Raw genomic sequence first — 25,682 nt, forward strand, 5'->3', positions numbered from 1 at the left:
ACTCATCCCCCCGGTGCAATTACGAACAACGTGCGGCTAGAGCTTGATTGTTGCCATTATCTTACGGCCTAGACTTATCAGAGTTCGGAATGCATGCCAGTCTTCCGTTTCAGCCACAGAACCAACGCGAACTTCAAGCTAATCGGGCGAAGATGTTCAATGTCTATGATCGCGTCCGGTGGCACTTTGTGATCAGAACCATCAATTACTGCATTCTACTATTCCCGGATAGTCCACCAACTCGCACACCTCTTCAGTCCCAGTGACGCAGAATTGGTAATCTGTTGGCGTTAACAAGCTTAGCCAACACAGGACTTACATCCTTGCTGACATCGACTTGGCACACAGCAACACCGGAATACGCTTGTCCGAGCGCGGATGTGTATTCAGCTTTCTTTTTTGACCTCGGTAGTCAGCTGCACTGACGCTGGCTTTCAGGTACCGTTCCCGGCCAGACGTTCGCAGTATTTTCCCGCTTGAGACTCTTGTGAAAGCTACGAACGTACTCCGTACTCACTTTCATAACAACCCAAGTGGAGACCTATCACGACAGATCCAGAATCCCGAGATGGGAGGTTACAGTGCTTGGGGTGTGGAACATAGCCCGATGCCCTTTTTGTCCTCCCTTGCGCATCATGTCCTTGTCCTCTTTGATGAAGTCAGGGATCAGCAACGTTCAAACTTTGGTCAAGGCCCACTAGAGCTGCGGTGATGCTTGGTGGTACAGACCAGACAACTGAGAACCCCAATCTGTTGTTTTGCTTCTTCGCGGCGCAACCATCACGTCTCCCGTCAACGCCACTCAGCTTCCCACCTCATTCCTTTCGTTAGGGCGCGGCCGTTAGTTACATTCAACTCACTCGGGACCAGAGCCATAGCTATGGCTATTGCCAGGTCTAAAGTATCACGTTCCTGGTTACCTGGACTCTGCCATGTGCAACAAACCCCGCCGCTTCTCAACGGGACTTGCCCATTGCAACCCAGTTGCTTGATTTCATACATGGCCGTTGCTTGACGTTGGATGTACAGTACGTACCCAGAGGTAGTCTGAACGATACGATCTAACAGCAACAACATAATAACCCTACTTCCTCCCTCCGATACCTGTCTCACGCTGCATGTCCACTCTTATATCCACTATTTCTTGTTGGCTTGCGATTAAGTTCCAGTCCAAGTCAAATCATATAAGCGTTGCCTTGTCCTTTGAGATTGTCTGCATCCAGATGCCAAACCAGTGAATCACGGCAGTAATCGTGTCTCTGGTCGCTGGCATTGTGATTCCTGATCCCGGCCTTCATGTCCGTGGTCTCTCCGAAGGTTCCAGCAGCCATCTACTTATACAGACAAGACCCAAATATCTCCTTCGAGGACTTGCGCTCACTTGCGACACCTTATACCCCTTCGAAAAGACGATCGGTCTCGAGCATGACGGGCTTGTCACCTCTCTCACTACCAATTTCACGCCCAGACACACCTCCCATACTATTTGACGAAGACGTTATCAAGGACATGATGGATTGTTTCCCAGAGATGTTAGCAAGGGACTTGGAAAGATCCAGTCCGCTCTTTGCATCAAAAAACATGACTGCCGGTATGCCCTCATCACCGGTCTGGTTCACAGAAAACCAGATCAGCGACCGCAGCATATCATCTCCCAGCCGAATCCCCAACTCCCCTTACCAAACAGGATCTGTACGAGTACAAAACTTGGGATCAATAGAAGAACGGCAGTCAATGGTCTCATTCCTCGAACACCGAGGCCGGCAGGTCGAGGAGGAATCAGATGAAGAATCTGTTTCATCGACGGAGTCTGCTGCAGGCATCCCTATTCGTTCAGTTAAAGCCCGCGAATACTCCATAGCTACAGCAGCAACATCTCTGACCTCAGGAAGCGGCAACCCACCATCACCGAAAAGTCTATCACCTGTTGAACGAGGACATGAGTACAGCTGGATTGATGTTGATTCTGATGGCGACAACGATGAAGAGACCCGACCTGAGATTCGAGATCAATTAGCCACACCAAAGGGGATGGCTGCTCTATCACCAAGGCCACCTACACCACCGAGTATGGAGTCAACGTTTGACATCACAGTCATGATGGAAGCTCCCCAGCCTCGCCTCCACAGGGCATGTTCCTGCATTGACGAATCCCCAAAGAGCAGCTTGAAACAGCATAGAAGACAAAAATCAGCAAAATCTCTGGACTCACCGGCCATTCCTCCTCGAGTAACATCTCTCACAAGTGCGACGAATTCATTGGATACAACCCCAAGACTCAAAACGCCCGTGTTTGATTCGCGGATAAGTCCCGATAATCACGGTTACACCAACCCATCATTCTCTACTCAACGCTTTCGCGACGAGACAGACAACAACACAATCCTTCTAAAATCAGACTTTGGATCTATTGAGCTGGAAATCGAGGACGAAGATACATATATGGACCATTATCCGCCTCCCCCGCCATTGTCCCGCCCGGATACAGTTTATATCGAGCAAACACCACCACCTTCACCTTTACCAACTGTTGAATCATGGCTGGATGGCTCAAATCCTCCTCTTCCCCAAATTCCTAATGACGACCTGGTCAAGGCCGTACCTCTTCCTCCTGAGATCATCGAGACGCTCAGAGTTTCAATCGCTTGCTTCCCGGAGACAATGTTGTTGTCCTCGAGCTTGACCACAGAAACAATCCGATCGTACTCCAAGAAGGTTAGAAATCCTTCAGCCGATATCTGGGCTGACCCAACATCCGACTCATCATCCTCATACCCTCGAAAGTCGATCTGGAAAAAGGTCGTCTCACATGGTCGCGACTCAAGCGCCGCTAGACGTCACCGGTTACACTCGTATGATAGCAACAGTTCCTCGGGCGCCGTCGCATCTCCAATTCCTTGGGCTCCACTGCGACATGTGTTTCCTGGTTGCTCAGATTACATCTGTGATGCTCTGTATGCCCACATCGTGGCCTACAACTACGTCTCACGAGTTCCCCGCAACCAGCCCTCTGGCAAACGAGTGTCGACCTCAGACTCAAAGTCGCAGGGCGAAAACATTCCAAAGAAAGCCGCCTCGCTTCTTGGGCTTAGTGCGCCTCAGGTAAATCCCACGCCCAACGTTGGCCGATTTGCTAGGAAGTTTAGCTCCCCACTTACAGCCATTGGCTTCAACAAGGAAGAGCCATCAACTGTAACCACTCAGGATAACGCGACACGAAACATCGAGTCAGGACTACTTCGTTGTATCTCTCGACTTATTGCCACTGCCAAGATGATCACTGAGAATGGTACTGCGGAGGAGAGAATCATGGATGCCGAGCCGCAAGAGATGGACATGATCTTAGTGCGAAGTCTCTGTGAGATTGTGAGACTATCTGAAGAAGCTTCATGATACAAGATCGACTAAAGCTGTTACACCAGCCAGCATTCGTATTGGCACTTGGGTTCTTTTTGGGTTCAAAAGTTTGTACTGGGATGGTGTTTTGTGGTCATATACCCTAATTGATAGGATGGGGCTTTCCAGACCTTTGATCAACTTGAGATGATGTAGTCATGTCGATTCTAATACAAAGATCTCAACACCTTCTTTCTAATCAGCCTGTGACGTATTGATTGTCAATCGCATCCACAAACATCCTTCACCATCCCAAGTCCATGGATCGTCAATCCCAACTCCAAGGTATCAGGAAATAGAGGCCCTAGTTTAGAGTTCACCAGAGGGCGTCAAGAACCCCTGATCTACAACCTTGGGTTGCATCGTGAACTTGTATTCAACTGACGCGATGGCGTTTGACATCTAACAGATCGTGGGGTTGGCTCCCGTCTAGTACTATCACAGACATGATTGCGAGGGTGTGGCGCGTAACATTGTAGATCAAAAACCGGACTTTTCATCGGCTTTCTATGTTAAAGCCGTGGTTTGTAATGTGTACCAAGAGGGCTGAATTGTCGAGACGTTTGAGTTTCTGCTATTTCTTATTCTCGTGGTATTTCCAGAGGACCTTTATCATCGCCGAATAGTTCCTCGTGCCAAGGTACGCTGTGTCCTGGCTTTTGACATACTGCGTCCCAATCTATAGACGCTAAGTTTGGGGCTTGGGGGCTGAACACAAGCGGTTTGTCCTCTTGTGGTGCAATGTACACGATCTTGTCTCCTCCGTCATCAAGTTCGGCGAGTAATCCGACGGAGGACTTGAGGCGCTGGGTGATAAGATGTCGTAGTTGTGTGTGATACCACATCTTGTCCCACCAATCCTTCAGTCTAGATTTCTTAAGACCATTGACGTAGGCGTTGTGATGGATCGCTATGGGTGTCGTGCCGAAGAAGAAATCTGTGTACAGAGGAATAGCGCCCCAGTTTATAGACGAGAGGATAGTGTCGTTGATGGATTGTATTTCAGGTGGTATACCGTTTGTGCGGATCGGACCGGGGACACCTGCCTTTTGAGACTCTTTGTGAATGTTGACTTCGTCGAGAAGATGTACGAAATAGCCGTCTTCTTCCGATGAACATGTTGGTGGTGCGGTGGTGAAGTTGTAGTCCAGTCCAATACCGAATTCGAAGCGTTGACCAAGAAGTGCCGCGTCTGCAATTTTACGGATTTCGTGATCGGGAGTATTGGCAGCTGTTGAGCCATTCCATGATGATCCAAGGTGCCTCACCCACTCACGCCAAATCTCTTGATCTCCAATAACTTCACCGATAAGAGCCTGGTCACTCCAAAGTTGTCGTCCCTTCATAGCAACCGCATCGATCTTCTCCTTTGACCTTCGTAGCGCATCCCTCAAAACGCCCAATGAGCCCATAATGAGACCACTGTTCACGCATCTTGGACGGACGTTCTTGTATTTGCGCGCTGGGTCAAAAGACCAGGGAACTTTATCGGTGTCGGCGCCGTAAATGTCTTTCGGCATAGGCGACTCAGGCCAGTGTTCGTAGTGGGGATTAGAACCGGAGTATGCGTCTGGAAAGCAGTCTTTTGCTGTAGTGATAATAATATCCTGCTTCGGCGGCGATATAGGAAAGTCAGCACTGATGTTAAGCTCCGCCCATTGTTCTCGTGTTCTCTCATCCGCCTCACGATTAAGTCGATGATATCTTTCCAACAGCACAGGAGGCGGAAGTTGGAACCACAGATCATACGCATCCACCATAACCGCAACATCATCCTCACTGCCTGTCTTTAGTAACACTTCGATAGCTGCTAGTAGACTCTCCAACTTGGCGATGTGACTTCCTGCAAAGTGCCACTGAGGTCTATTGAACTCGCGTTTCCAGTTTAGGAGAACGGGCATGGGATAACCCATTGCTACTGCGGACATTATTGTTTTGCAGAGGTTTATATGTGGTGAGTCGGCGGGCATGAAGAGGTGAAGACGACGGGAGGTTGATTTGGAGGGACGTTGAGGAGGTGTGAGGGCTGTTAGGTCTGCTTTTGAGAGAGTTGGTATATCATGACTATGGCCAAGGACATGGTTGAGTGGTTGTGTGAACTACTTCCATCAGCTGTCGTCACGATAAGTGTGATTGTTGTCCTACCAGTCCTATATAAGTCGCCCATGAGATGAGTATAAACGTCAAGGTTATGGTAACCCATTTGAAGCTCTTCAAATACCGAGGAATGAAAGATGATGGTTTCAAAAGAGATAGAAGTGGCCGCGCTGATTGGGCAGATGGGAATGATGCATCTTCTGGATCTGCGCTGGGAACTCTTCTCATCCTGGGTGAATGGTTTGGTAGTGAAGATGAAGTCATGACAGCATTGTAGATTGAGAGATTGAGAATGAAATCATCTTGCAAAGAGGGATTCCTTCTTGTGACCACATGATGAAGATTAGTTTCTTAGTATCTCATCTTCATCATAGTGTCTCTCTTCTTGAGGTTGTATATTCAACCCCTGCAAAGACAATGCAGCGCAGATCATCCCATCAGGCTAGCGGCCGTTGATACGCAACAGCCAATCATTCGACACCGTGGCCCCTACCTGCACTGTAAGTTTAGCCCCACGTGCGACCTCGAAAGACTTGACAGGTTTTCTTCCAGTATCCAATGTAGCGCGTCATTCAACACTGCTGATGAATTGATTCGCAGTCTCCTCTTCTCCGTCTTATACTAAAACATGATTCATGACAGGGGTAAAGGAAATGGTGATGGAGATGGAGATGGGGCACGGGCTGGCTCGTATAAGTCATAGCCTCGGGCGGCGTTCTAGAACCTTTGTCGGTTAGAGTTAGGCTTACGTTTTTATTAATGGATAGCTTCTCACGACAATTATTACGTTCCGACTCCTTTTTTAATTTTTATTCTTCTTTTCTTTCTTTCTCCTTTTGCTTGAATTGAGAATGAAAACAAGATGGATTCTTCGAAAACTAATAGACACTTGAGTGTCACGATGCAAACATATTTCGGTTTCGCAGTCCTTGGTAAGTTCACGAGTCTCTTACCAGGATTACTCACTTACGACTTCAGGCTTCGTTAATGCGATTGTACCATTCATCGTACACTCAGCAAACTATCTCATCATTCCTTATCCACGCTGGATAGTTCTTCTCATCGAAACACTCCCAGCACTTCTCACAAAACTATTTCTTCCTAATGTCCTCCACCGGTTTCCCTACTGGATACGCCCTTTCACCATCGGGGCTGTATGGATAATCGTGGCTCTCATCACAAAAGTCACACCGCCCAACATCGCACCTCCGTTACGAATCTTGACCTCAGTACTGGCTTCAGCATCTGCCGCGGCAATGGAGATCTCATTCCTGGGAATGCTACGATATTACGGCCGTGTTGGTCTTGCAGGATGGGGTGCAGGCGTAGGCGCAGGAGCTGTGTTCTGCGCCATCTTGCCTTTTGTGCTGACTGTTTGGATGCAGTCGTTTCTACGCGACTTTATTGATTGCATCTACGTTCTTACTGGTGCTATGCTCGTGGCATTCTTTGTTGTTCTGCCCGACGCGCCGGTCAATTATCCTCTCTCACAACAAGCATTCTCTAAAGGTGATGTGGAAGATGCTTCACCGGATCCCGTTCAGCAATTGTTCCGAGCACTGAGTACGAGAAACCGCATTCATCTCATGAAAGCTACGGTCCGGCCGTTTATGATTCCCTTATTTGGAGCTTTTGCGGCACAGGCTCTTGTGTACCCCGGCATCTCACGAGCGTTACCTCTTCCTGAGTCATCGGCGACCTTTTTCTCATATGTTACCACCTACGGTCTTGTCTTCCAACTGGGCAATTACATTTCTCGAACACATACTTTACTCTTCCGACTGAGTAGTCTCAGAGCTTCTTTTGCGATTCTCAGCGCTGCGACACTCATTTTAATCGCCAATTCGATATTCCTCACGTTCTCGACAGAAGTGGTCATCGGGTTGCTCGCTTTCGGTGCTGGAATAGGTGGCGGTGCAGTCTACATGACTGTTTTCGATAAAGTGCTCCATGGAGAGACTTTTACGAGTGATGTTGATCTGGAGTTTAGTCTTCAGGTTGTAGGGGCTGGTGAGACTGCGGGTGTCATCGCTGGCGGGATGTTGGGTACGATACTTGAGAGTGTGATGTGCGCAGGGACATTTACGACAACACAGAGATGGTGTCATACGAGTCAATGAGAAGAGAAAGAAATGAAGCAGAGTCTGTGTATAAATAGTAAAGCTTATGACTGAATGAATGACAGGGATTAATTGAGACATAACTCACTACCTAATCAGCCTTTCCACTTAAATGATGGTTACAGAAATCCTTGCCTTGGAATACGGACATGGACCTTCTCAATTAAACGTTATTGATCCTGCATACTGTTGATATTTATATGGTTACATGTCATTCGTCGCCCTTGTACTGACTATATCGCCAAGGACTAACCCGTAAGCACAGCCACAATCACTACCTAGGTGCCCATTCTAGGCTGCTTCTTTCTAGTCAACCTCAATCTCATGTTAATCGCTTCCGATTCTCATATAACAATGCCAATTACATAGAACTGCATACAACGTTGAACGATCCATTGTCTATCTATCCTGTACTTTCATCAACACAAGATGATGAAACGAAAAACGCACAGTAAATCCCGCCACGGCTGTCGAAACTGCAAAAAGCGTCACATAAAAGTAAACTACCTCTCACCATCTCATAAAAAACTCACTCACTCACAATCCAGTGCGACGAACAAGGTCCCCCATGTACAAACTGTCTCGCCCGCTCCCTCGAAGACTGTTCCTATCTACCCTCACCACCCACTCACCTCCCCGCCACCGAAACCCGTCGCAGACTAGAACTAGAACTCATGCACCGCTGGTCAACATCAACCTACAAATCCCTCGCCAGCATCCCCGAAGATAACCAATGGCTGCAAGACGACATGCCGTGCTGGGGTCTCAAACATGAATATCTCTTACAGGGCATGTTTGCTTTCTCCGCGCTCGAGATAGTTCTCTGTGGAGGCCCTGTGGTTGTGGAGGAGGATTATGAGAAGTATTATGCTAAATTAGCGGTTGAGTATTATGACAAAGCGAGTCGCTCGTTTAGAGCCCAGCTGGAAGATGTCAATGCCGAGAATGCGCAAAAAGTCTTCATGTTTTCGTTTCTGGCTATTTCTATCAACATGGCTCTTGGGCAGTGCACTGCTTTCGAGGAGTTATATGAGGGTGTGCTTGAGCGCTTGGTTACGCTGTGGGAGTTACTCATGGGCAATGCATCTATTGCAGATCAACACTTTGACGCCCTCATATCAGGAGCTTTATCAAAATCCACAGAGGCGTTGATGTTGCGAACACAGCTCCAAACCGAAACACCTACCTCTCTAGGCAAAGAGACAGAAGATGCGCTAGAGCATCTCTCCATCATCGTCAACAAAGCCTGTGAAACACCAAGTGATGTATCCAGCTCATACAGAGCCAGTCTCTCCGCGATACAAACCTGCTTCACAGAAGATTCCAAAGACGTCTTCAAAGGTATAGCCATTGGTTTCCCCGCCCTTGCAGGACGAGATTTCGGAATAGCGCTCAAGAGCTCTGATCCTGTGGCTTTGATGATCACCATGTTTTGGGGCGTGCAGCTTAATGAGTTGGGAAAGATGGCTTGGTGGGTTGGTACGTTTGGGAAGAAGATGGTTGATGAGGTTTCGGAGATCTTGTGGGAGCCTGAGACGGGACATGAGATTATGATGTTACCTAAGTGGAAGGCGTGTATAATGTGGGCGAGGATAGAGGTTGGGTTGACACCTTTGGTTGAGACGCCGTTGGAGTCATGATTGTTTTTCGAACCGGGATTTGGATGGAGGCATTTGGCGTACGGAAGTGATATGAATCGCCACTCAGCAGGCCACCTTAACGGCCATATATACCCTACTCAATTGAATGCTATCGTTTTCTTCAATGTTTCTGACTGCTACGCATGCTAGATCTTTCAACGTCACATAGCTTCATTTGTCTTGTATATCCAAATTCTGTTTTAAATTTACCGAGAAGATCGTTCCATCTCTCAGTCATAGGCAATAGCTGCCTTGGTATCTTGGTCTATTTTATCTTTACGCCTTTCCCCATCGTGAAGTCTCGTCTCCCTCCTTCCATTCACGCTCGACATATCCAAGCTCTTTCTTGACCATCTCAACAGTATCCTTGTCTCCGGTGTTCTTTCCAATGTTGTCACTGCTTTGTGTTAGGTTACATCTCATATGCTTGTGGTTGGGTACAACTCACCTGATCTTGACAGCTGGACGGCCCGCCGCCGAGCTGATCTTGATGACAATGTTTAGAGGCACAGACTTCTTGCCCGTCTTGGTGTTGGTAAAGTCATTGGTAAGGTATGTTCCCACACCAAACGTAGGTTGGAATCCGAGGTCCTCGGCAATCTTCTTGTACTCCAGACATCTTTCGATGTTGAGTGAGTCGGAGAACACAATCGTCTTCTTGTCTGTGATACCCTGTTTGTCGTAGAACTCTCGCATCCACTTGGTGTACTCGGCAGGGTCACCAGAATCTTGTCGAATGCCAGCAAAGGCTTCGGCATATGTCTTCATGCTTCCATCAGCCTTCTTGAAGGTCTCAGCTGGGAATCCACCTTCAATGGTTTGCACAGGCTGTGTAAAAGCGCGCAGGAACTCCTGGGTACCGAAGGTGTCGGTCAAGGCAATAGCAAGCTTGCTGCCAAAGCATGCCACCCAGTGTCGCAGTGCAACCTCAGTGGCTTGCTTATAGTCACCGATGATAGCAGCAACGCCCATAAACCATTCGTGAGCGACGGTTCCAACAGGGGGGATGTTAAAGCGCATAGCAAGGTGGACGTTGCTGGTTCCAGAAAGCTTTCCAGGGAAGCCCTTCTTCTCGGCCTCCTTAGAAGCGTGGACAAGTCCTCTGAAGACAAGAGCCTGGGTGTGGTAGTCACGGCGTCTTCGTGTACCGAACTCGGATGTGACGCATCCTGCCTCAAGCAATTGAAGTCCCTTGTCGAAAGCCTGCTGCTCTTGGCCCTCGTAGTTCCAATCAGTGTCCATAAACTTGAAGTATGCCTCAGATGTCAAGGCAAGCATGGGAATTTCGTAGAGAATTGTGTCGACCCAAGTGCCCTTGATCTGAATATCGACATCGCCAACAGTAGTGTCGTCTCCAGTGTCCTCGCCAACGGGAGTAAAGGTAGCAACGACTTGCTCGCGGGGACTCAAGCGGAACTCCTTGAGGAAGTTAAGGTAGTCTTCGGAGAGGTAGTCGCAATGCTTCTTGAGGAAAAGGTATTCGTCGGTGGAAAGGGAGATGTTTCCGAGCTCTGGACATCAAGGTTAGTCATAGGTCCCACTAAGGACAAACATTTACACACTTCCAATCTGCTCCTCAAGCCACTTGAAGGCGGTTCGCGACAGCTTCTTATCGGGGGTTCGGTTGGTGTAGGCGTATGTCACAGGTACGTCCTTGAAGAACTTGAAGACGGCGCATTGCATAGTCAACTTGTAAAGATCGGTGTCGAGGAAGGAGATGACGCCCTCAGGGTAGGGCGAAGAGCTGTTGAAAACCATGACTGCGGTATTGGGTGTCGAGCACGCGTAGATATGATTGTCGAATCGAAAGAGGTATCGGGAGGACAAAGTTCGGCTTTTGTAGTTGGAGTCGTGGAGACTTGGAGAGCTGAGTTCGGAGATGCGGAGACGACGTCAAGGATATCGTGAAAGATGCGGCATGTATTGTCAAGGAATAGTATGCTGAAAAGATAGAATCATAGATTGCGGACGTGCTATAACCTTTAGTGTCGCAAGCTAAACCTTATGACGTTTGCAACTAACTCTGCGACGTGTGTTGAGTCAAAAAAAGGGTCCAGACACGACGAAAATGTGACGCATTAAGAAGAGATCCAGAACAGAAACCCGCAGGAGAAAGAAGCAGAGGGGCACGCGCTGAAGGAAGGTGAGGGGTTGGGTCGCGGCTGCCAGAGGTGGGTTATGGAGGGGCACTAGAGGCGCTATGACCACACCTTAAACTTCCTGCAAGAAAAAAATTTGGGCAACGTCGCGAGTCTAGGATTTTTCTTCCTGTACTGGATCTTAACGCCTGGCTACGCGGCGGTTACAAGTCTTTTGTCGATCCGCGCAACCACTCCAACCCGATTTTTTACATTCATCGAGTTAATAATTAATTTTTCAACACTACGCGACTACAGATTCGGCCTCAGAGTCCGAACATCGCCGTCACAATGGATATCCATCGTTGTCGATTCGTTCCCTACAAGCCGTCCGCCATCAACGCCATCGCCTTCTCTCACCCAGTGGCGCGCTCGGCGCAACAAGGAGCTCGCGCGCGACTTGCGATCGGACGAGGTAACGGCGATATCGAGATCTGGAACCCTCAGAATGGCTCTTGGAACCAGGAGCTCATCATTCCTGGCGGTAAGGATCGAAGCATTGACGGACTGATCTGGGTCAACCAGCCCGATCAGGACCTCGGCGATGGACGCGTCGTTCCAGGAAAGTCACGACTGTTCAGCATAGGCTGGACTTCCACAGTCACCGAATGGGATCTCGAGACGGGAAGGCCAAAGCGACACGCCAGCGGTCAGCATGGAGACATTTGGTGCATGGCTGCCCAGCCAGCCGAGTTCGACGGCCAAGACTGTACTAAGCTTATTGCTGGAACAATTGACGGCGAGCTGGTAGAGTTTTCTATTGAGGACGACAACCTGCGATTCGAGAAGGTTGTGCTGCGATTGCCTACCAAGAAGACGCAGATGGTCAGCATTACTTTCCAGTCACACAAGATCGCCATTGTCGGCTGCTCCGATAACACGATTCGAGCATACGATCTTGAAAAGCGCCACATGTTGCGCAGAATGACACTAGGCTCTGATCTCGGCGGTGGTGCTAAGGACATCATCATCGTCTGGTCTGTCAAGTGTCTTCCCAATGGCAACATTGTTTCGGGCGATTCCACTGGCCAAGTTTGCATCTGGGATGGCAAGACATACACCCAAACACAGCGAATGCAGAGCCACAAGAAGGATGTTCTCAGTCTCGCAACAAGCGCCGATGGTACTGCCATTCTCAGCGGAGGCATGGACCGACGAACGATTCTTTACAAGCAGAACGCCAACGCTGGATCGCGATGGGGCAAGGTCTGGGGACGAAGATACCACGATCACGATGCCAAGTGTATGGCTTCCTTCGAGAGTGGTAAAGTCAGCGTCGTTGTTTCAGGAGGTAAGATCAACTTGTAATGCTCAAAGGTCATGGCTAACTCAAATTCAGGCCCTGATGCCAACCCCGTCGTTATTCCTCTGAAGGAGATGGGACGCGAGAACCACCGTATGATGCCCGCCCTGCCGCAGCAGGCTCCTTTGTTAGGTGCGCCCAAGGCTCGCTTCGTTGTCAGCTTCTGGGAGAGAGAGATTCACATTTGGCTTCTTCGAAAGTCAACTACCGATATGGTGACTAGCGACAAAAAGATCGATATCAACAAAAACCGCAAGCTACTCAAAACTATCGTCGTCAAGGGAGATTCGAATATTACTTCAGCGACTATTGACGATGAGGGCTCGCTCCTGGTTGTTTCTACAGCTATCGACGTCAAGGCCTTCAGATTAGAGCACCAGGATCCGGTCAACGCCTCCGATGTCAAGATTTCTTCCGCCGAACTTCCTCAAAAGCTCGCCGGTATTGGCGCCATTAAGGTGCAGCTGTCACCTAACGCTCAGTGGCTCTGTGCAGTCCAGGAAGGCTCTCGCGTCGTCATGGCCGCTCTCGACCCTGTTTCTCCCAGAACTTCACTCGTGTTCTCGCCCAGAGTGCAGCGACTTACTCGCTTACGACGACAAATCCCACGTCACATCCTCAACGGAGGCATGGGAAGCTACGACAGGACCATTACACAGGTTGCCTTTTCCCCAGACTCCAAGATGCTCGCTGTGTCCGATATTGCCGGCTACATCGACACCTGGATCTTGAGCGATGGAGAGAAGACCAAGTCAGAAGATGACGCGTCCTCCGCAAGTGAGAGTGACTCTTCAGATGAGGAAGAAGAATCCTCGCAGGGCATTGAGAAGTGGATTCGCAACCCCGGTGCCAAACTAATGCCCAAGTTGCAGAATGCTGCCACGGTCCTGTCCTTCTCGGCTGATATCCCTCAGGCCAAGGTCTCCCCCAGAAGCTCTTTTGATGGAATTAATGGCCCATCCAACCCTGTTGATGACTACACCCTCCTCGCGATCACCTCTGGATGGAACCTTTTGCTATTCCACCCACTCCAAGGCTGTCTCACACCCTGGTCACGAAAACACACCCGAAAGGACCTACCCGCTCCTGTACAGGATCTTCTCGATCTTCCCAAGGGAGTTTTCTGGCAGGGCTCTCGCGCTTGGATCTACGGTGTTTCATTCCTTCTCATGCTTGATCTCGCTCAAGATCTTCCCAAGCCTCAAGAGAGTGAGGATACCACAGCTGCCTCTGGTAAAAACCTCAAGCGCAAGAGAACGGGTCCTTCTACCGGAGCTGGTGGCAGAATGGAGCAAGGTGCCATCGCGCCTTCCTTGATCCGCAAGCACACTGCCGGTCAGTGGGAGGACGTCGATATGGAAGACGCTCCCAACCCCGAGGATGCCAACAGTGACGATGAGGACCAGCCCGAAGGTGAACTCGCTCAGCTACGGAACCGTCGTGAAGTGGGCAAAGATGAGGGTGCCGAGACTGGCGGTGAACGCAAGAGCTGGTGGATGACCTTCAAGTACCGACCCATCTTTGGTGTTGTTCCCATCAGCACGGCGGACCAGCCTCTCGAGGTTGCCCTTGTGGAGAGACCGACATGGGATATGGATATGCCCGACAGCTACTTCAACGTCGAGCAGTGGAGGAAGTAATGGTGATTACAGCCAGAGATGTACATACGAGTGGATAAAAGATGTTGTCTGAGTTTTGATCGTGGAGACGCATATGTTCGGCGTGGTTGCAAGGCTGGACGTTCACAAGGTCCAGACTCAAAAGCATGATCCTGGTTTGAAGATTTGGATGTTATACTAGCTACATAGGCCATGTGCAAGTGCAAGTGTACGGGCTATCGAATTAGATGTTGGGATATTGACTTTTTACTGCATACGTATACCCATGTCCCGATCGTGAGCATATCAGGATCTTGTCATTTAATCAGTCCTATCGGCAAACCATCGCATTTTCCTTGTTTTCATGGTCTAGAGTCTGTTTCACGGGGGTTGGAGATGTCTCGCGTATCGGAGTGTCATGATATCAAATATCAGATGAGCTTGAGGCCCGACCAAGCTGAACGAGTCACGAGAAACAATCCCAGTCTGAGCGATTTCTCAACTTACATGATCATCTCGAGTGCACCAATCAAGTAACAAGATGCCTCCAGTTTCTACACTAAACCGTTGCACAAGTTTACCGCAAATGTCTAGGCATTATTAAATAGGCCCAGTCTTCCCCGTCGAACGCGCGTCCTGGACGGCAGAAGGACCTTGGCCCGACCATATTGAGCTTGATAACAGTGAGGCTTCAGGTAAGAAGGGTCTTGGGTTATTTCTTGAGACCTGGGTTCAATGGCAGGTTGCATTCGGGAAGTGGAAGACGGGATGAGATGAGATGGCAGGATGGTTCATGACATGGATAAGCAGGGTTTTGGTGAAGTACCGGCATCCCTGTGACCTTGACTTGATACACTTTAACCAGTAACTCGTACTTTCGGATGAGTGACTGACAGGTTGTTCGAGTATGGTCAGTGTGTTGAAGGTCTACGTATCCACGAGGTAATCCCCCAGACTCAGCGTCGTCATGGCGGGTTTTGAACTGCCAAGAGGAGAAATAGATCGTTCACCGCGTCAGATTTGAGTTGATCCTAGGGAAGATCCGTCTCACTTCCAATGAGAACAATGAGTAAACGAAAGCTGAGTTGAAAGCAAGAACGGTCAAGATCTCTGATTCTGGATGATGCAGCTGTTTGGCGATCTCAAATCAGGGACCACACTTGAGGTCATGACTGTGCTGTGCTGTACTTGTCCTGGCTGTCTATCGAAAGAGCTTGCGTAGCACAAACTAGCGAAATGCTTAGCCTCGGAATCTGATCTCGTCGTTGACTTGGCTTTTGTGGTCTTCTTGGCAACGTGTCCGTGTATTTGGTCAAGCACTCAAGCACCAAAGTAGAAAAACACCAGAATCATTACAGAAGGTCAAAAGTGCCCTGAAAGATGGATTGTCGGGTCAGGAGGTGGCGATTTGAGAAGATAGCGTTGCGTAGGCTTGTTGGAGTTGAGATATTGATTGATGTTTGCAGGTACGCAAGCCAATGTCATGGAGCGTCCAGATGACGCGGCCCTCTGGCTCTGGCGGTGTCTTACCAGACACGCCCCAGTCGTAAGCGCAGCAAAAGATCGGCAAACCACAACTGAGAGTGATTGGCAGTGAGTAACTGAACAAGAACAATTGACCTGAACTTGCAACTCGATTTTCAAAGGGTGGGTTTGTTCTCCATTTGAGCGACATGTTGCGACCTCAATTATGGAAACGGTAGATAAACCCACAGCCAGTCGTTTTAGTAAAGCGATTGAGGGAAACGGAAGAAAGGGAGGGATTGAATTCGGCTCCGATTCGACCCCTGGTAAGCTATTTCCTCGACACGAATCTCCCGTTGCCAAGATCGTCCTAAGAAGGCAGGGTTGATGGTTAGCTGTAACTGTAACGTTGCTAAGCGTCAGGGTTACAGAAAACTTGAGTGCATCTGCGTAAGAGACGAAATAAGCGACGCACTCTATGCCAGTCCAGGCCAACTCTTGGTCCATGTAGGTCATATATTTCCGTCACCCTGAGTTTGGGCCTCAGATTTTCCGTTACCCACTAGCCAAGCAAGTCAACGCAAGCAAATGATCGAGGGCGCAGGGCGTTGCTGTTTCTGGCTCTCTGCGACTCTGCGAGTGAGCGGCTGTCAAGATCTCTCGCGCTCGGATTGGTCGAGACCGCTTTTTCCAGGGGCAGAACGCACGCGATGGGAGACGGGACGGCCAAAGCTAGTTAAGCTTCTTTTCCAAGAATTGCCCAGCCCGTGTATCCGGCCGGATGGGCAATTTGAAATCTCGAGATGGCTTCTTCAATCTTAACGCATTCGCAATGTTTTGAGAAGCAAGACATGTCTGATTCGGGGATCAGCAGTATCATGTAAAGAATGCGGAAGAAGGAAGAAACATGTAATGCAGATCGCTGTGGAGTTTGTTGAGCATCTCTTGTTTTCGGTGTGATGTGCTGTGCTCAAAGAATATCCCTAGTCTTGAGATGAAGCAACAAGAGGTATCAAGGCTTTGGCTTGGCATCAGGCAATACAAGCCGAAATGACCCTTGATACACGGCAGATTTGAAGAGATATCTTCAGGGTCACAAGTCATTAAGTTGATGGATTGATGAGGCCATCGTCTTTCATCCGGTATCAATCCCAACGACACCTGCAGCCAATAATACTTCCTCAGCCACATCTGATTGAAGATTTTGAGTTCCAAAAGTTATCGCCGTGTTTATCTCAAATTGTCCAGGAGGGAAAGGTTGAAACAGATCAAACAAGCCAGTGGGTTGTGATGCAAGACGATGGACTCTGGATGGAGGCAGTGGAATTGCAAGGGACAAGACTGGGAGGCCGCGAGTCAAAGTGGAGAGCAGTCCTGGCAGTGTGGGACTGGAAATAACACTGCTCAGCCACGAGGACTGTGGCGTACCTGTGATCGTCAGGAAGCCTGAGAATCAACCTCAGAGGCCTACAGAAAAGTCCAAGAAAAATAAGCGCGATCATCTACATAGATCTGGCGATAATCTAAGGTTCAGGCTCAGTTGCGCGGCAGTGCGTCAACTCTGTAGAACAATTGCTAAACAGAATAGTTGGCAGCGTGGCTAAGTAATGGGCTGTGCCACGATGCGATTGATCGGGCGTCTTTTTAGGGACCTCACCACTGCCTCGTCATCGCCCACCACGACGAGGGGCACGTACCTAGCAAGGTACCGATACTTGTTCTGCGAGGTCCAGGGTTAGACTGAGTGACTCGCAGAAAATTGCAGCAGCCTCGAGACGTTTCTCTGGCGCTTCAGCGGAAGAAAACCTCAGGAATAGGCCATGCAGGCTTTTGATGGTAACTTATTCTTGGGAAACACAATACCTTTGTGGGGTGAATTACCTTCAATCTTGACTTCTATGTTGCTATTCCCGACTTGTTGTCCAAATTCGGCTTTATTGTGTTAATATTGGATCCAAGTTGTAAAGACTGAATTCTGTCTTCTCTCTGCCTCACAAGGACAACCCAGCGACTTCCTAGGAAGTCAGGCCTAATGCCTGCCTAGCTCCACTGTCACAGTCGAATTGTCTTCATCGCTCCAGCGGCCGATGCTTTTTGACACGACCTGACGGTTTCTTCCCCGCGCGCGCTTATCATCTACTGTGTTGAGCCTAGAGCTTTCAAGTTGATACAGCATTGCCACAAGATAGAGATGGTGATTGTCGCTTTCTTTTCCCATTCTTTCAGATAAATTCCCATATTTTATTAAAACAGTGTCGCCTCTTGTCGTTCCTTTCTCCATCTGACATGTTCCAGAGTCGCACGAATAAAAGCTGACGCTCGCTAATTCGCTGATGACGAAGATCTAGGCCAGGCGCCACTTTGTCTTCGCTGTTCGGTGTTCCCCTAGACCCTAGGAAGAACATACGCACGCAATTGGAAGTGTTTTGCTGTAGTGTCTCTGTAGGTATCACTAAAAGGTCTACGTACACGTGCCTCGCGGTGCCTGGACTGCCTCTCTGTCTGATGAGTGGCCCTTTAGGTTCGCCTCTTGATGATGAATCTGTTGCGTGGACTTGATCTGTTGACCCATTTTCATTCAAATTTGTCTTTACGATAGTGATTCCTTCCGCTGAACTTACACGTCCTCAATAAAACTAACGACGCGCACCAACATTCGTAGGCTTCTCTAGACAGCTGTAATATTAAATAGCGATTTGAAGGCTGCAAATTGACTCCAGAAGGTCTGAGTATCCATTCTCTCTCATTCGCCTACACCAATCAATTCAGTGCCCGGACCAGCCCAGTGGCCGTTTTCTAACAGCAAGGCAAGTACGAGGCAGCTGTACCGGTACATCCCCCTGCGCCCAGCGGCCCCCACCTGCAGCACCAACGGTCTCTCTCATTGGCCGTGGCGCTCACTGCTGACGCGTAAACTGCCATCGTAGGCTCTGGCCCAGAGTGGGCAAGAGTGAACGAAGACGCACACCCTCCCGAGACACCCCGTCCCTTCCCTTTATTCCCCTGTGGTCCACCCTCGATTCTCATCGCCGCCTGCTTTGCTCCTGCCTCTCCTCTTCTGTGCTGCGTTGTGCTGTTTCCCTTACCTGCAGCGGTTTATCAGCATTCGCCATTTCGCGAGCCGACATCTCCTCTCATTTATCTCACAAACGGCGACGACGAGAAAGCGATTCAGCTTCACCTCAGGATAAACGACTAGTCGACAGTATTAACGACGACTAAAAGAATTCGATTTCTTAGTCATCAAATCTCAGAGCGACATCATCAGCGGCATAAGCCAACAGGTTTGCTCTGAAGATCAAACATCAAACATATAGGACAACGCGTGTATCGTGGCAATTAGGCCTACCGACACGTATTTCGTTACATACGACGACAATTAACGATCAACATTACGACGACAAATTGACTTTTTGAGAGGTTCAAAGGACCTCGTCAACATCAACGATTGAGTTATCAACCTTTCAGCCCGGCTACGTAACTGGGCAACGATATCCCATCGACATCATTTGACATAACAACCTCATCAACTACTTCGTTCGAGTACAAACCTCAACAACTCTTCCTTATTAAATATGGCGGGCCAACGTACGCCTGCGGGCGAATATGGCGAGGAATGGGCGCGAGACCTTCGAGTCCAGTTTGAGGGCTTGTTACGTGACAAGCGTATGAACGATCTCCGAAACACATCTCGACAAAGCTCTCCAAGCCTGGGAGACCAATCCCCACGCATGCGAAGCTCACCTTATCCAGCCGATAACCGACCATCAGCGGCTCAAGGATCTACTCCTCCCTCTTACTCCGCCCTACGACATCTCCCCAAGATCCCGTCTCCTCCTGCCGCCGGCGACCGTGATTCTCAAAAATTCAGAAACCTCCTCATCAGCTTATCATTAACACCAACCAAATACGAGAACCCCGGTCTGCTTGATGAGGCTTTACAAACCATCCCATTGGACCGTATTTATGGCGAGGCCGAGGAAGAGACTCAGGTTCTGCAAGCTCAAGCTGAGAGCATGGGCGATGGCCGAAAACCTGAATGGGGTTATCAAGATTGTGTTATTCGGGCATTATTAAGGTATGTCATTTTCTATCCGACTCATCCTTTCGGCTAGATTGACTGACACGATCAACAGATGGTTTAAGCGATCATTCTTCACCTGGGTAAACAACCCACCATGCCCATCCTGCTTATCTCCCACAATCGCCCAAGGCATGACTGCCCCTCTACCTGAAGAGAGCGCTTGTGGTGCCCTTCGGGTTGAATTATATCGATGCTCTGCTCAACACTGTGGGGCTTACGAACGCTTCCCTCGATACGGCGATGTCTGGCGATTATTGCAGACCCGACGAGGACGAGTTGGCGAATGGGCCAACTGCTTTAGCATGCTTTGCCGAGCTGTCGGTGGTCGAGTTCGATGGGTTTGGAACGCCGAAGACCACGTCTGGACTGAGGTGTACTCAGACCACCAGAAGCGATGGGTTCACGTTGACGCTTGTGAGGAAGCATGGGACAACCCTCGTCTCTACGCTGAGGGCTGGGGTAAGAAGATGTCTTACTGCATTGCCTTTTCCATTGATGGTGCTACCGATGTCACTCGACGATACGTTCGCAAGACCCAACACGCTACTGAGCGTAACCGATGCCCTGAGGAGGTTCTTCTCTATGTTATGCAGGAGATCAAGAACATGCGCCGATCCAACATGAACAAGGACGAACGCTTCCGATTGGAGAAGGAAGACACCCGGGAGGACAACGAACTTCGAGGATACGTTGTTGCCTCAATTGCACAGGCCGTTACCGATCTTGTCCCCGGCTCTCCTGGTGGTTCAAACCACACCGCAGCTAGCGGAAGCGATACCAAGTTGCCTGCTGAGCAACCTGGTCGACAAACAGGTACTACTGAGTGGTTGACTGCTCAACAACAACAATCTCACGGTCGATATCAACAACCCCGCGATCCCAGCCACCGACGACCCTTGCCTTAAGAGCTGCGCGCATCTGTCTTGCGACTCTCTCATAGGCACTGCGACGAATCTGTGCGATTATGTATTGCTACCCGATGACTGTCAATACCTCCACCATTGAGTTCGACTGTTTAATACCCACATCCATGGTTTACTACGATTCACCACCGAATACCTCGATGACAGTATCACGGCCCCTCAACCAAACGACCTTCCATGATACCATCACTCCGATGATCTTACGGCCACACACCAATATTCCCTTCATGTCTAATACTATAAATCTTTGACAGCCATAGCATAGACTCGGCGTTGAACCATTTCAAAACGGCAGCCAATTTTCTGGCTTGACCTGTATACACCACATCAATCAACTGTCTTTTTTCTTTCTTTTGTTATTCTCTTTGTATAGGGGGCGCATACGGTGGGGCATATGTACCCTCAAGTGAGCAGGGGCGGGTTGGTCCTTAGCTCCGGGGCGTTTGGCTGGTTTTCTTTTTGGGCTATCATGAGCGGTATGAGGCCAGGCAAAAGAGATGGGGTCAGTGGATGAAGAAGATAGGATAAATCAATGCCAAAGAGCAATTCCTTTCAAGTTGAATGAAACATCTTGGTGAATGCGTGAATGACATGTCAAATATCATGAGTTCCTTTACTACTATCCTTTTCACCCCAACTGTAACATCTCGCCCCTCTAATCGCCCGGCTAAGCAGAAGCCCAATTTATAAAAACACATACTTTGTATTCCAATGTTCACTAACATATGTAAGCACTTTTTGATACCCTGGGTGCACACGCCACACTTCTATCATCAGGTAACGAGACGAAAAGACCCTTGCTAATCCTTTTATTCACCCACAGTGCATTCTTTGAATAAGGAGAAAGAATTGAATGAGATAAATGAATGCTTAGCCACAAAGGCTTTTATCACTTCCTTGCAGTGTCAGGAGAGTGAAGTGACCGCAACTTGAGATGAATTATGGCACGTGACTTAGCGTTTGTCGTCATAAATACACCAAGTGCTGCACTCACCATACCCTGGAGGCAAGTGCGACCAAAGCGATTTCTTTCCTCCCAAACACCACACTTTTTATTTATTCTGAAAATCTTTCAAGATCGTCAAAATGGAGCCTAAGAGTTCGAGCGGCGCTCAAAGCGCAAATGAACCCCCAACTCTGAACGTTGAGAATCGACGTATGACCCGGAGCGCCACTCGAGCACTTCAGTTGCAGCAAGCGGGTCCTACAGCGGCAGGTGTTAGCGAGAAGGACTTCCAAGCTCCACCACCTTCTACCAACAAGACACAGAAGGCGAGTAAAGTCAAGAAAGAAGAAAATGATGACGAAAAGCCTAAGAAGACCGTTCGTGCCAAGAAACAGGCCAAGAAGAACTTGACAGTGCCCGCTCCCAACAACAAGCGCAAGGCGACTATCATTAAGAAAGAAGAGGACGACGGCGGCAATGACAGCGATGAGCAGCCTATGAAGGCAGTCCGTGTCAAGAAGGAGCTCGACACCAAGGAGAACCTCACCGCGCTGCCTACCAACAACAAACGAAAGGCGAGTGAGATCACTAAAGAAGAAGACGATGATGATTACAAGCCTGAGAAGGCGAGTGACATCAAGGATGAAGATGACCACCAGCCCAAGAAGCCTGTTCCAGTCAAGAAACAGATGAGGCTCGGGGGAGAAAAGCGACTCCGCAAGTTTCGAGATGAGCCTCCAAAGCATTGGCAAGGCGTCTACGACCGGGCTCTATCGGAGCGATTCTACGTCCTTAACCGCACCCGACTTGGAACTGAGTCGCGTCCCGAAGAGGACGTCGAAATGACCGGGTCAACTGGTAACATCTATAATGTACACATTGGGTTGCGAATCACCTGTACTTGCCCTCACCATATTAGGGGCTTTGCCCAGTGCAAGCACATCTGCTTTGTAAGTTCCACGCCTCGCCTTCTTTTCACCATACTAATCATCTTCACAGGTTATGAAGAAGATGCTCAACGCTCCCGACGATCTTCTCTACCAACAGGCTCTCCTCAGCACCGAGCTTCAGTCCATCTTTGAGTCCGCACCTGATATCTATGCATCCCAGTCTCAGTCCCAGGAAGAGTCCGACAAGCGAATGCCTATTGAAGGAGATTGCCCGATCTGCTACTGCGAGCTTAAGAAGGAGGGTGAGAAGAAGCCCGCGCTGGTCTGGTGCGCTGCGGCCTGTGGCCACAACTTCCATGCCAAATGCTTCAAGTTGTGGGCACAGAACAAGCCCGGCGCGGGCGTCACCTGCCCCATGTGCCGTAGCGCTTGGAAGGTAGACGAGAAGCTGGCGACGACTGTGCAAAAAAGTGAGGCCAAGCCTTCAGAGGGGTACCTCAATGTTGCGGACCAGCTGGGTCTTAGTGGTGTTAGAGGTATGTCAAGCTTGAGATTCACAAGTGTCGTTTCGTTACTGACTTTCTTTTAGACACTTCCACCTACTCGCGGGGCTAGCGGGGATACCTTGAAGGTCTGGCTTTCAGCATGCACGACTAATCAAGTCGCGACGAAGAGACCAGCATGACGAATCGAGCCTTTTCTTTTGTGCCAGTCATCAAGAAAAGCGATCGCAACTTCTTTTTCTTTCTCTTCCTCTTTTTTGCAATCAGGCGAAGCCACGACGGTCGGCGTACTTTGGCCTTTCTCATAACAGCATGCGGATTTCTTTTTGAACCAGCAACGAAACAGCATTGCGACTTCTTTTTTGGGTCTGCTTTAGCCTTTCGCACAAGAGTACCGGACGGAGTAAGGGAACGTGTTTCTTTTGTACCAACAACGAAAAGTCATTGAAAATTCTTGTTTTGCGACGCGATCATGAAAGCCGGCGCGCTTTGAGTATTTCCCCCAAGGGATACAGGACCGAATAAGGGAACGGGGCGTTACCATTTTGCTTTTTTTCTGTGCGACGATAAACTGTAGAACAGAGAGCTCGAGCTCAAGAGAGGAATGCGATAGATTGATTGTACATAGAGAAAAGTACCTGATTTTGATGCGATATCATGATGAGTGCCTGCTGTGAGGATACTGTGATGGAGATGAACACGAGCAACAACTGACCACGTCTGAGTCGCGTGCCTCGGGCCAAAGTCAAATGAAGGACGCTGTATCTGTCGTAGGTAGAGAGAGAGAGAGAGAGAGCGTCGCGGGGGGTAACCAGACAAATAAGGTACACTTGTCCCCCTCCAATATTTCCGCAGGCCGAACTTACAATCCTAAGTTGCAAGTCCGCAAAATGAAACTCTAAAGCTGAAACTCGGGCCACCGGCGGTGGACTTCGGCGGTTTCGGTGGGTCCCCTCCGAGTTATCTTCATCTCCACCGCCGACATACCGACTCCGCCGCCGATGAATAGAGGTAAATAAAAGACCGTACGGCGCTTTGCAAACATGTAAATAATCAGACCACCAGATCTAAAAATCTAAGCAAAATGTCCAAATTAACATCTACCACCCAAACTCTAGTCGCGCCAAAGAAATGTCTACCAGCCGAGTACACAGTGCTGGAACAACCCATACCAGCCATCACAAAACCCGATGAAGTCCTGCTCAAAATGGGAGCGGTTTGTATCAATACTGAGGACACGCGATTTCCTGCTGGGCAACTTAATATACTCATTGGTGATCGGCTGTAAGTCACATCAGCCCCAAAGTCAAACTAAACTTACACAAGTGTAGGAAATACCCATTTCCGCTCGGCATGGAAGGATCTGGAACAGTAATCGCTGTCGGCTCAGATGTTACCGAGTTTCAAGTCGGCGATAAAGTCTATGGCGCCGAATATGAAAAGCCTATTCTTACCCGACCACCCGCGGGCTGGTGTTCAGAGTACGTCGTCACAGAGGCAAAGTTTCTTCACAAGAAACCAGACCATATCGCCTTTGAGGAAGCTGCTGCACTCCCGGCTTTGACAGTGGTTGCATACCAAACCATCAAACGCGGTCTTCAACACCAAGGCCGAGATGACCTCGCTGGTCAGACAGTGTACATACCTGCTGCTCTCAGCGGAACTGGCTCCTTGATGATCCAAGTCGCAAAGAATTTCTTCGGCGCCGAGAAGATAATCTCAACTGTATCTACGCCCAAGATGGGCCTTGTTGAGAAACATCTCCCTGGGCTAGTCAACCAACTCTACGACTACAAAACTCAAAATGTAGTCAACATGGTTGGTCGAGGCACAGTTGACTTTGCAATAAGCACTCAGTTCTCCACACTAAACGAGTGCATATCTGTCCTCAAGCCCGAGGGTATCCTCATGAGTATCGCCAGTGCACCCAAGAGCGACGTTATGCTCGAGATGCTGGGTCCAAAGCTCTTCCCTGCATGGCTTGGATGGGTGTTGAATACGTTTCAGTGGTGGTATAGTTGGAAGTTACGTGGCACAAATATCAAGTATGAGTTTTTGTCTGGAAACCCGGGGATTCTGGAGGATATGAAGGTTGTCGAGGGGATGATTAAGGATGGTAAGGTCAGAGGTATCTTCAACACGGTTGATTTTGGGAATTTGGAGGATGTGAAGAGGGCTTGTGACAAAGTTCTTAACCTCAAGGGTGATTTGGGTAAGTTGGTGATCCGGATGTAAGGAGTTGATTGGATCGGCAACTTCCTGATTATGTCTGATTGGGGGAGAATTAATATTGTGAACGTTGATTGCTATTTGCTCTATCATAATTGGTCTATATGACATTATCATCTATTGAGTTGCTGATTGCTGTTGCTCTATCTCGTTTGCTGTCGTACATCAAGCTTTGCTTCCACCAAACCCTGCGAATCTGATCGCTCGAGCCAAACATTAAATAAGGCAGGACGAATATTCTTCCCAACCTTTTTCCAAAATAAACACGACACTCTTTCCCTTTTCCCAACACTGACTTCCTTTCGCCACCACCCACTACGCTTCGCCCTCCAGACACTGCTGTCGTGCCCG

General features: G+C 49.1%; 10 protein-coding genes across 10 annotated transcripts; 7 read left to right on the plus strand and 3 right to left on the minus strand.

The window, feature by feature from the left end:
- Window positions 1–1,296: 1,296 nt before the first annotated feature.
- On the plus strand, window positions 1,297–3,393 carry B0J16DRAFT_377019 (uncharacterized protein; the record flags this gene model as incomplete). The annotated part of the gene is made up of 1 exon (XM_046130815.1): window positions 1,297–3,393. One exon carries the CDS (start codon window positions 1,297–1,299, stop codon window positions 3,391–3,393), a length of 2,097 nt encoding a protein of 698 aa, XP_045988195.1.
- A 292-nt stretch (window positions 3,394–3,685) lies between these two features.
- Window positions 3,686–5,852, minus strand: B0J16DRAFT_1845 (uncharacterized protein). Its single transcript, XM_046122683.1, has 2 exons — window positions 5,542–5,852; window positions 3,686–5,495 (listed from the first exon to the last, which is right to left on the minus strand). The coding sequence occupies exons 1-2, from the start codon at window positions 5,755–5,757 to the stop codon at window positions 3,978–3,980; spliced, it is 1,734 nt and encodes a 577-aa protein (XP_045988196.1). The 5' UTR covers window positions 5,758–5,852; the 3' UTR covers window positions 3,686–3,977.
- Window positions 5,853–6,238: 386 nt separating this feature from the next.
- Window positions 6,239–7,754, plus strand: B0J16DRAFT_326158 (batten's disease protein Cln3). Its single transcript, XM_046125973.1, has 2 exons — window positions 6,239–6,425; window positions 6,472–7,754. The coding sequence occupies exons 1-2, from the start codon at window positions 6,356–6,358 to the stop codon at window positions 7,611–7,613; spliced, it is 1,212 nt and encodes a 403-aa protein (XP_045988197.1). The 5' UTR covers window positions 6,239–6,355; the 3' UTR covers window positions 7,614–7,754.
- B0J16DRAFT_326160 (uncharacterized protein) lies at window positions 7,734–9,378 on the plus strand. Its single transcript, XM_046125974.1, has 2 exons — window positions 7,734–8,111; window positions 8,162–9,378. The coding sequence occupies exons 1-2, from the start codon at window positions 8,043–8,045 to the stop codon at window positions 9,251–9,253; spliced, it is 1,161 nt and encodes a 386-aa protein (XP_045988198.1). The 5' UTR covers window positions 7,734–8,042; the 3' UTR covers window positions 9,254–9,378.
- A 35-nt stretch (window positions 9,379–9,413) lies between these two features.
- Window positions 9,414–11,377, minus strand: B0J16DRAFT_1861 (Quinolinate phosphoribosyl transferase). The gene is made up of 3 exons (XM_046122714.1): window positions 10,816–11,377; window positions 9,702–10,764; window positions 9,414–9,650 (listed from the first exon to the last, which is right to left on the minus strand). Exons 1-3 carry the CDS (start codon window positions 11,009–11,011, stop codon window positions 9,530–9,532), a joined length of 1,380 nt encoding a protein of 459 aa, XP_045988199.1. The 5' UTR covers window positions 11,012–11,377; the 3' UTR covers window positions 9,414–9,529.
- Window positions 11,378–11,534: 157 nt separating this feature from the next.
- Window positions 11,535–14,420, plus strand: B0J16DRAFT_1874 (WD40-repeat-containing domain protein). Its single transcript, XM_046122731.1, has 2 exons — window positions 11,535–12,682; window positions 12,731–14,420. Exons 1-2 carry the CDS (start codon window positions 11,683–11,685, stop codon window positions 14,332–14,334), a joined length of 2,604 nt encoding a protein of 867 aa, XP_045988200.1. The 5' UTR covers window positions 11,535–11,682; the 3' UTR covers window positions 14,335–14,420.
- A 3,365-nt stretch (window positions 14,421–17,785) lies between these two features.
- B0J16DRAFT_312914 (uncharacterized protein) lies at window positions 17,786–18,678 on the minus strand (the record flags this gene model as incomplete). Its single annotated transcript, XM_046125086.1, has 5 exons — window positions 17,786–18,037; window positions 18,164–18,185; window positions 18,226–18,316; window positions 18,378–18,432; window positions 18,658–18,678. 5 exons carry the CDS (start codon window positions 18,676–18,678, stop codon window positions 17,786–17,788), a joined length of 441 nt encoding a protein of 146 aa, XP_045988201.1.
- A 653-nt stretch (window positions 18,679–19,331) lies between these two features.
- B0J16DRAFT_377024 (protein PNG1) lies at window positions 19,332–20,745 on the plus strand (the record flags this gene model as incomplete). Its single annotated transcript, XM_046130816.1, has 2 exons — window positions 19,332–19,834; window positions 19,893–20,745. The coding sequence occupies 2 exons, from the start codon at window positions 19,332–19,334 to the stop codon at window positions 20,743–20,745; spliced, it is 1,356 nt and encodes a 451-aa protein (XP_045988202.1).
- Window positions 20,746–21,849: 1,104 nt separating this feature from the next.
- Window positions 21,850–23,214, plus strand: B0J16DRAFT_377025 (uncharacterized protein; the record flags this gene model as incomplete). Its single annotated transcript, XM_046130817.1, has 3 exons — window positions 21,850–22,659; window positions 22,709–23,135; window positions 23,189–23,214. 3 exons carry the CDS (start codon window positions 21,850–21,852, stop codon window positions 23,212–23,214), a joined length of 1,263 nt encoding a protein of 420 aa, XP_045988203.1.
- An 875-nt stretch (window positions 23,215–24,089) lies between these two features.
- Window positions 24,090–25,409, plus strand: B0J16DRAFT_390496 (chaperonin 10-like protein). The gene is made up of 2 exons (XM_046131889.1): window positions 24,090–24,386; window positions 24,434–25,409. Exons 1-2 carry the CDS (start codon window positions 24,187–24,189, stop codon window positions 25,335–25,337), a joined length of 1,104 nt encoding a protein of 367 aa, XP_045988204.1. The 5' UTR covers window positions 24,090–24,186; the 3' UTR covers window positions 25,338–25,409.
- Window positions 25,410–25,682: the final 273 nt, after the last annotated feature.

The sequence above is a fragment of the Fusarium flagelliforme genome (assembly GCF_020744385.1).
Source record: "Fusarium flagelliforme strain FIESC 12 MPI-CAGE-AA-0113 chromosome Unknown B0J16scaffold_1, whole genome shotgun sequence".
In the NCBI taxonomy this organism is placed as follows: Eukaryota; Fungi; Ascomycota; class Sordariomycetes; order Hypocreales; family Nectriaceae; genus Fusarium; species Fusarium flagelliforme.

What these genes read in the sequence shown, in the direction of transcription:
- B0J16DRAFT_326158 (XM_046125973.1), top strand. Translation starts at nt 6,356, where the DNA reads ATGGATTCTTCGAAAACTAATAGACACTTGAGTGTCACGATGCAAACA. An exon ending in TTTCGGTTTCGCAGTCCTTG is followed by an intron (nt 6,426 to 6,471) that starts GTAAGTTCACGA and finishes TTACGACTTCAG; the next exon opens with GCTTCGTTAATGCGATTGTA.
- B0J16DRAFT_390496 (XM_046131889.1), top strand. Translation starts at nt 24,187, where the DNA reads ATGTCCAAATTAACATCTACCACCCAAACTCTAGTCGCGCCAAAGAAA. An exon ending in ATACTCATTGGTGATCGGCT is followed by an intron (nt 24,387 to 24,433) that starts GTAAGTCACATC and finishes ACACAAGTGTAG; the next exon opens with GAAATACCCATTTCCGCTCG.
- B0J16DRAFT_326160 (XM_046125974.1), top strand. Translation starts at nt 8,043, where the DNA reads ATGATGAAACGAAAAACGCACAGTAAATCCCGCCACGGCTGTCGAAAC. An exon ending in GCAAAAAGCGTCACATAAAA is followed by an intron (nt 8,112 to 8,161) that starts GTAAACTACCTC and finishes CTCACAATCCAG; the next exon opens with TGCGACGAACAAGGTCCCCC.
- B0J16DRAFT_1874 (XM_046122731.1), top strand. Translation starts at nt 11,683, where the DNA reads ATGGATATCCATCGTTGTCGATTCGTTCCCTACAAGCCGTCCGCCATC. An exon ending in CAGCGTCGTTGTTTCAGGAG is followed by an intron (nt 12,683 to 12,730) that starts GTAAGATCAACT and finishes ACTCAAATTCAG; the next exon opens with GCCCTGATGCCAACCCCGTC.
- B0J16DRAFT_1861 (XM_046122714.1), bottom strand. Translation starts at nt 11,011, where the DNA reads ATGGTTTTCAACAGCTCTTCGCCCTACCCTGAGGGCGTCATCTCCTTC. An exon ending in GCTTGAGGAGCAGATTGGAA is followed by an intron (nt 10,765 to 10,815) that starts GTGTGTAAATGT and finishes CTTGATGTCCAG; the next exon opens with AGCTCGGAAACATCTCCCTT. An exon ending in CGTCCAGCTGTCAAGATCAG is followed by an intron (nt 9,651 to 9,701) that starts GTGAGTTGTACC and finishes AACACAAAGCAG; the next exon opens with TGACAACATTGGAAAGAACA.
- B0J16DRAFT_1845 (XM_046122683.1), bottom strand. Translation starts at nt 5,757, where the DNA reads ATGACTTCATCTTCACTACCAAACCATTCACCCAGGATGAGAAGAGTT. An exon ending in GGGCGACTTATATAGGACTG is followed by an intron (nt 5,496 to 5,541) that starts GTAGGACAACAA and finishes TGATGGAAGTAG; the next exon opens with TTCACACAACCACTCAACCA.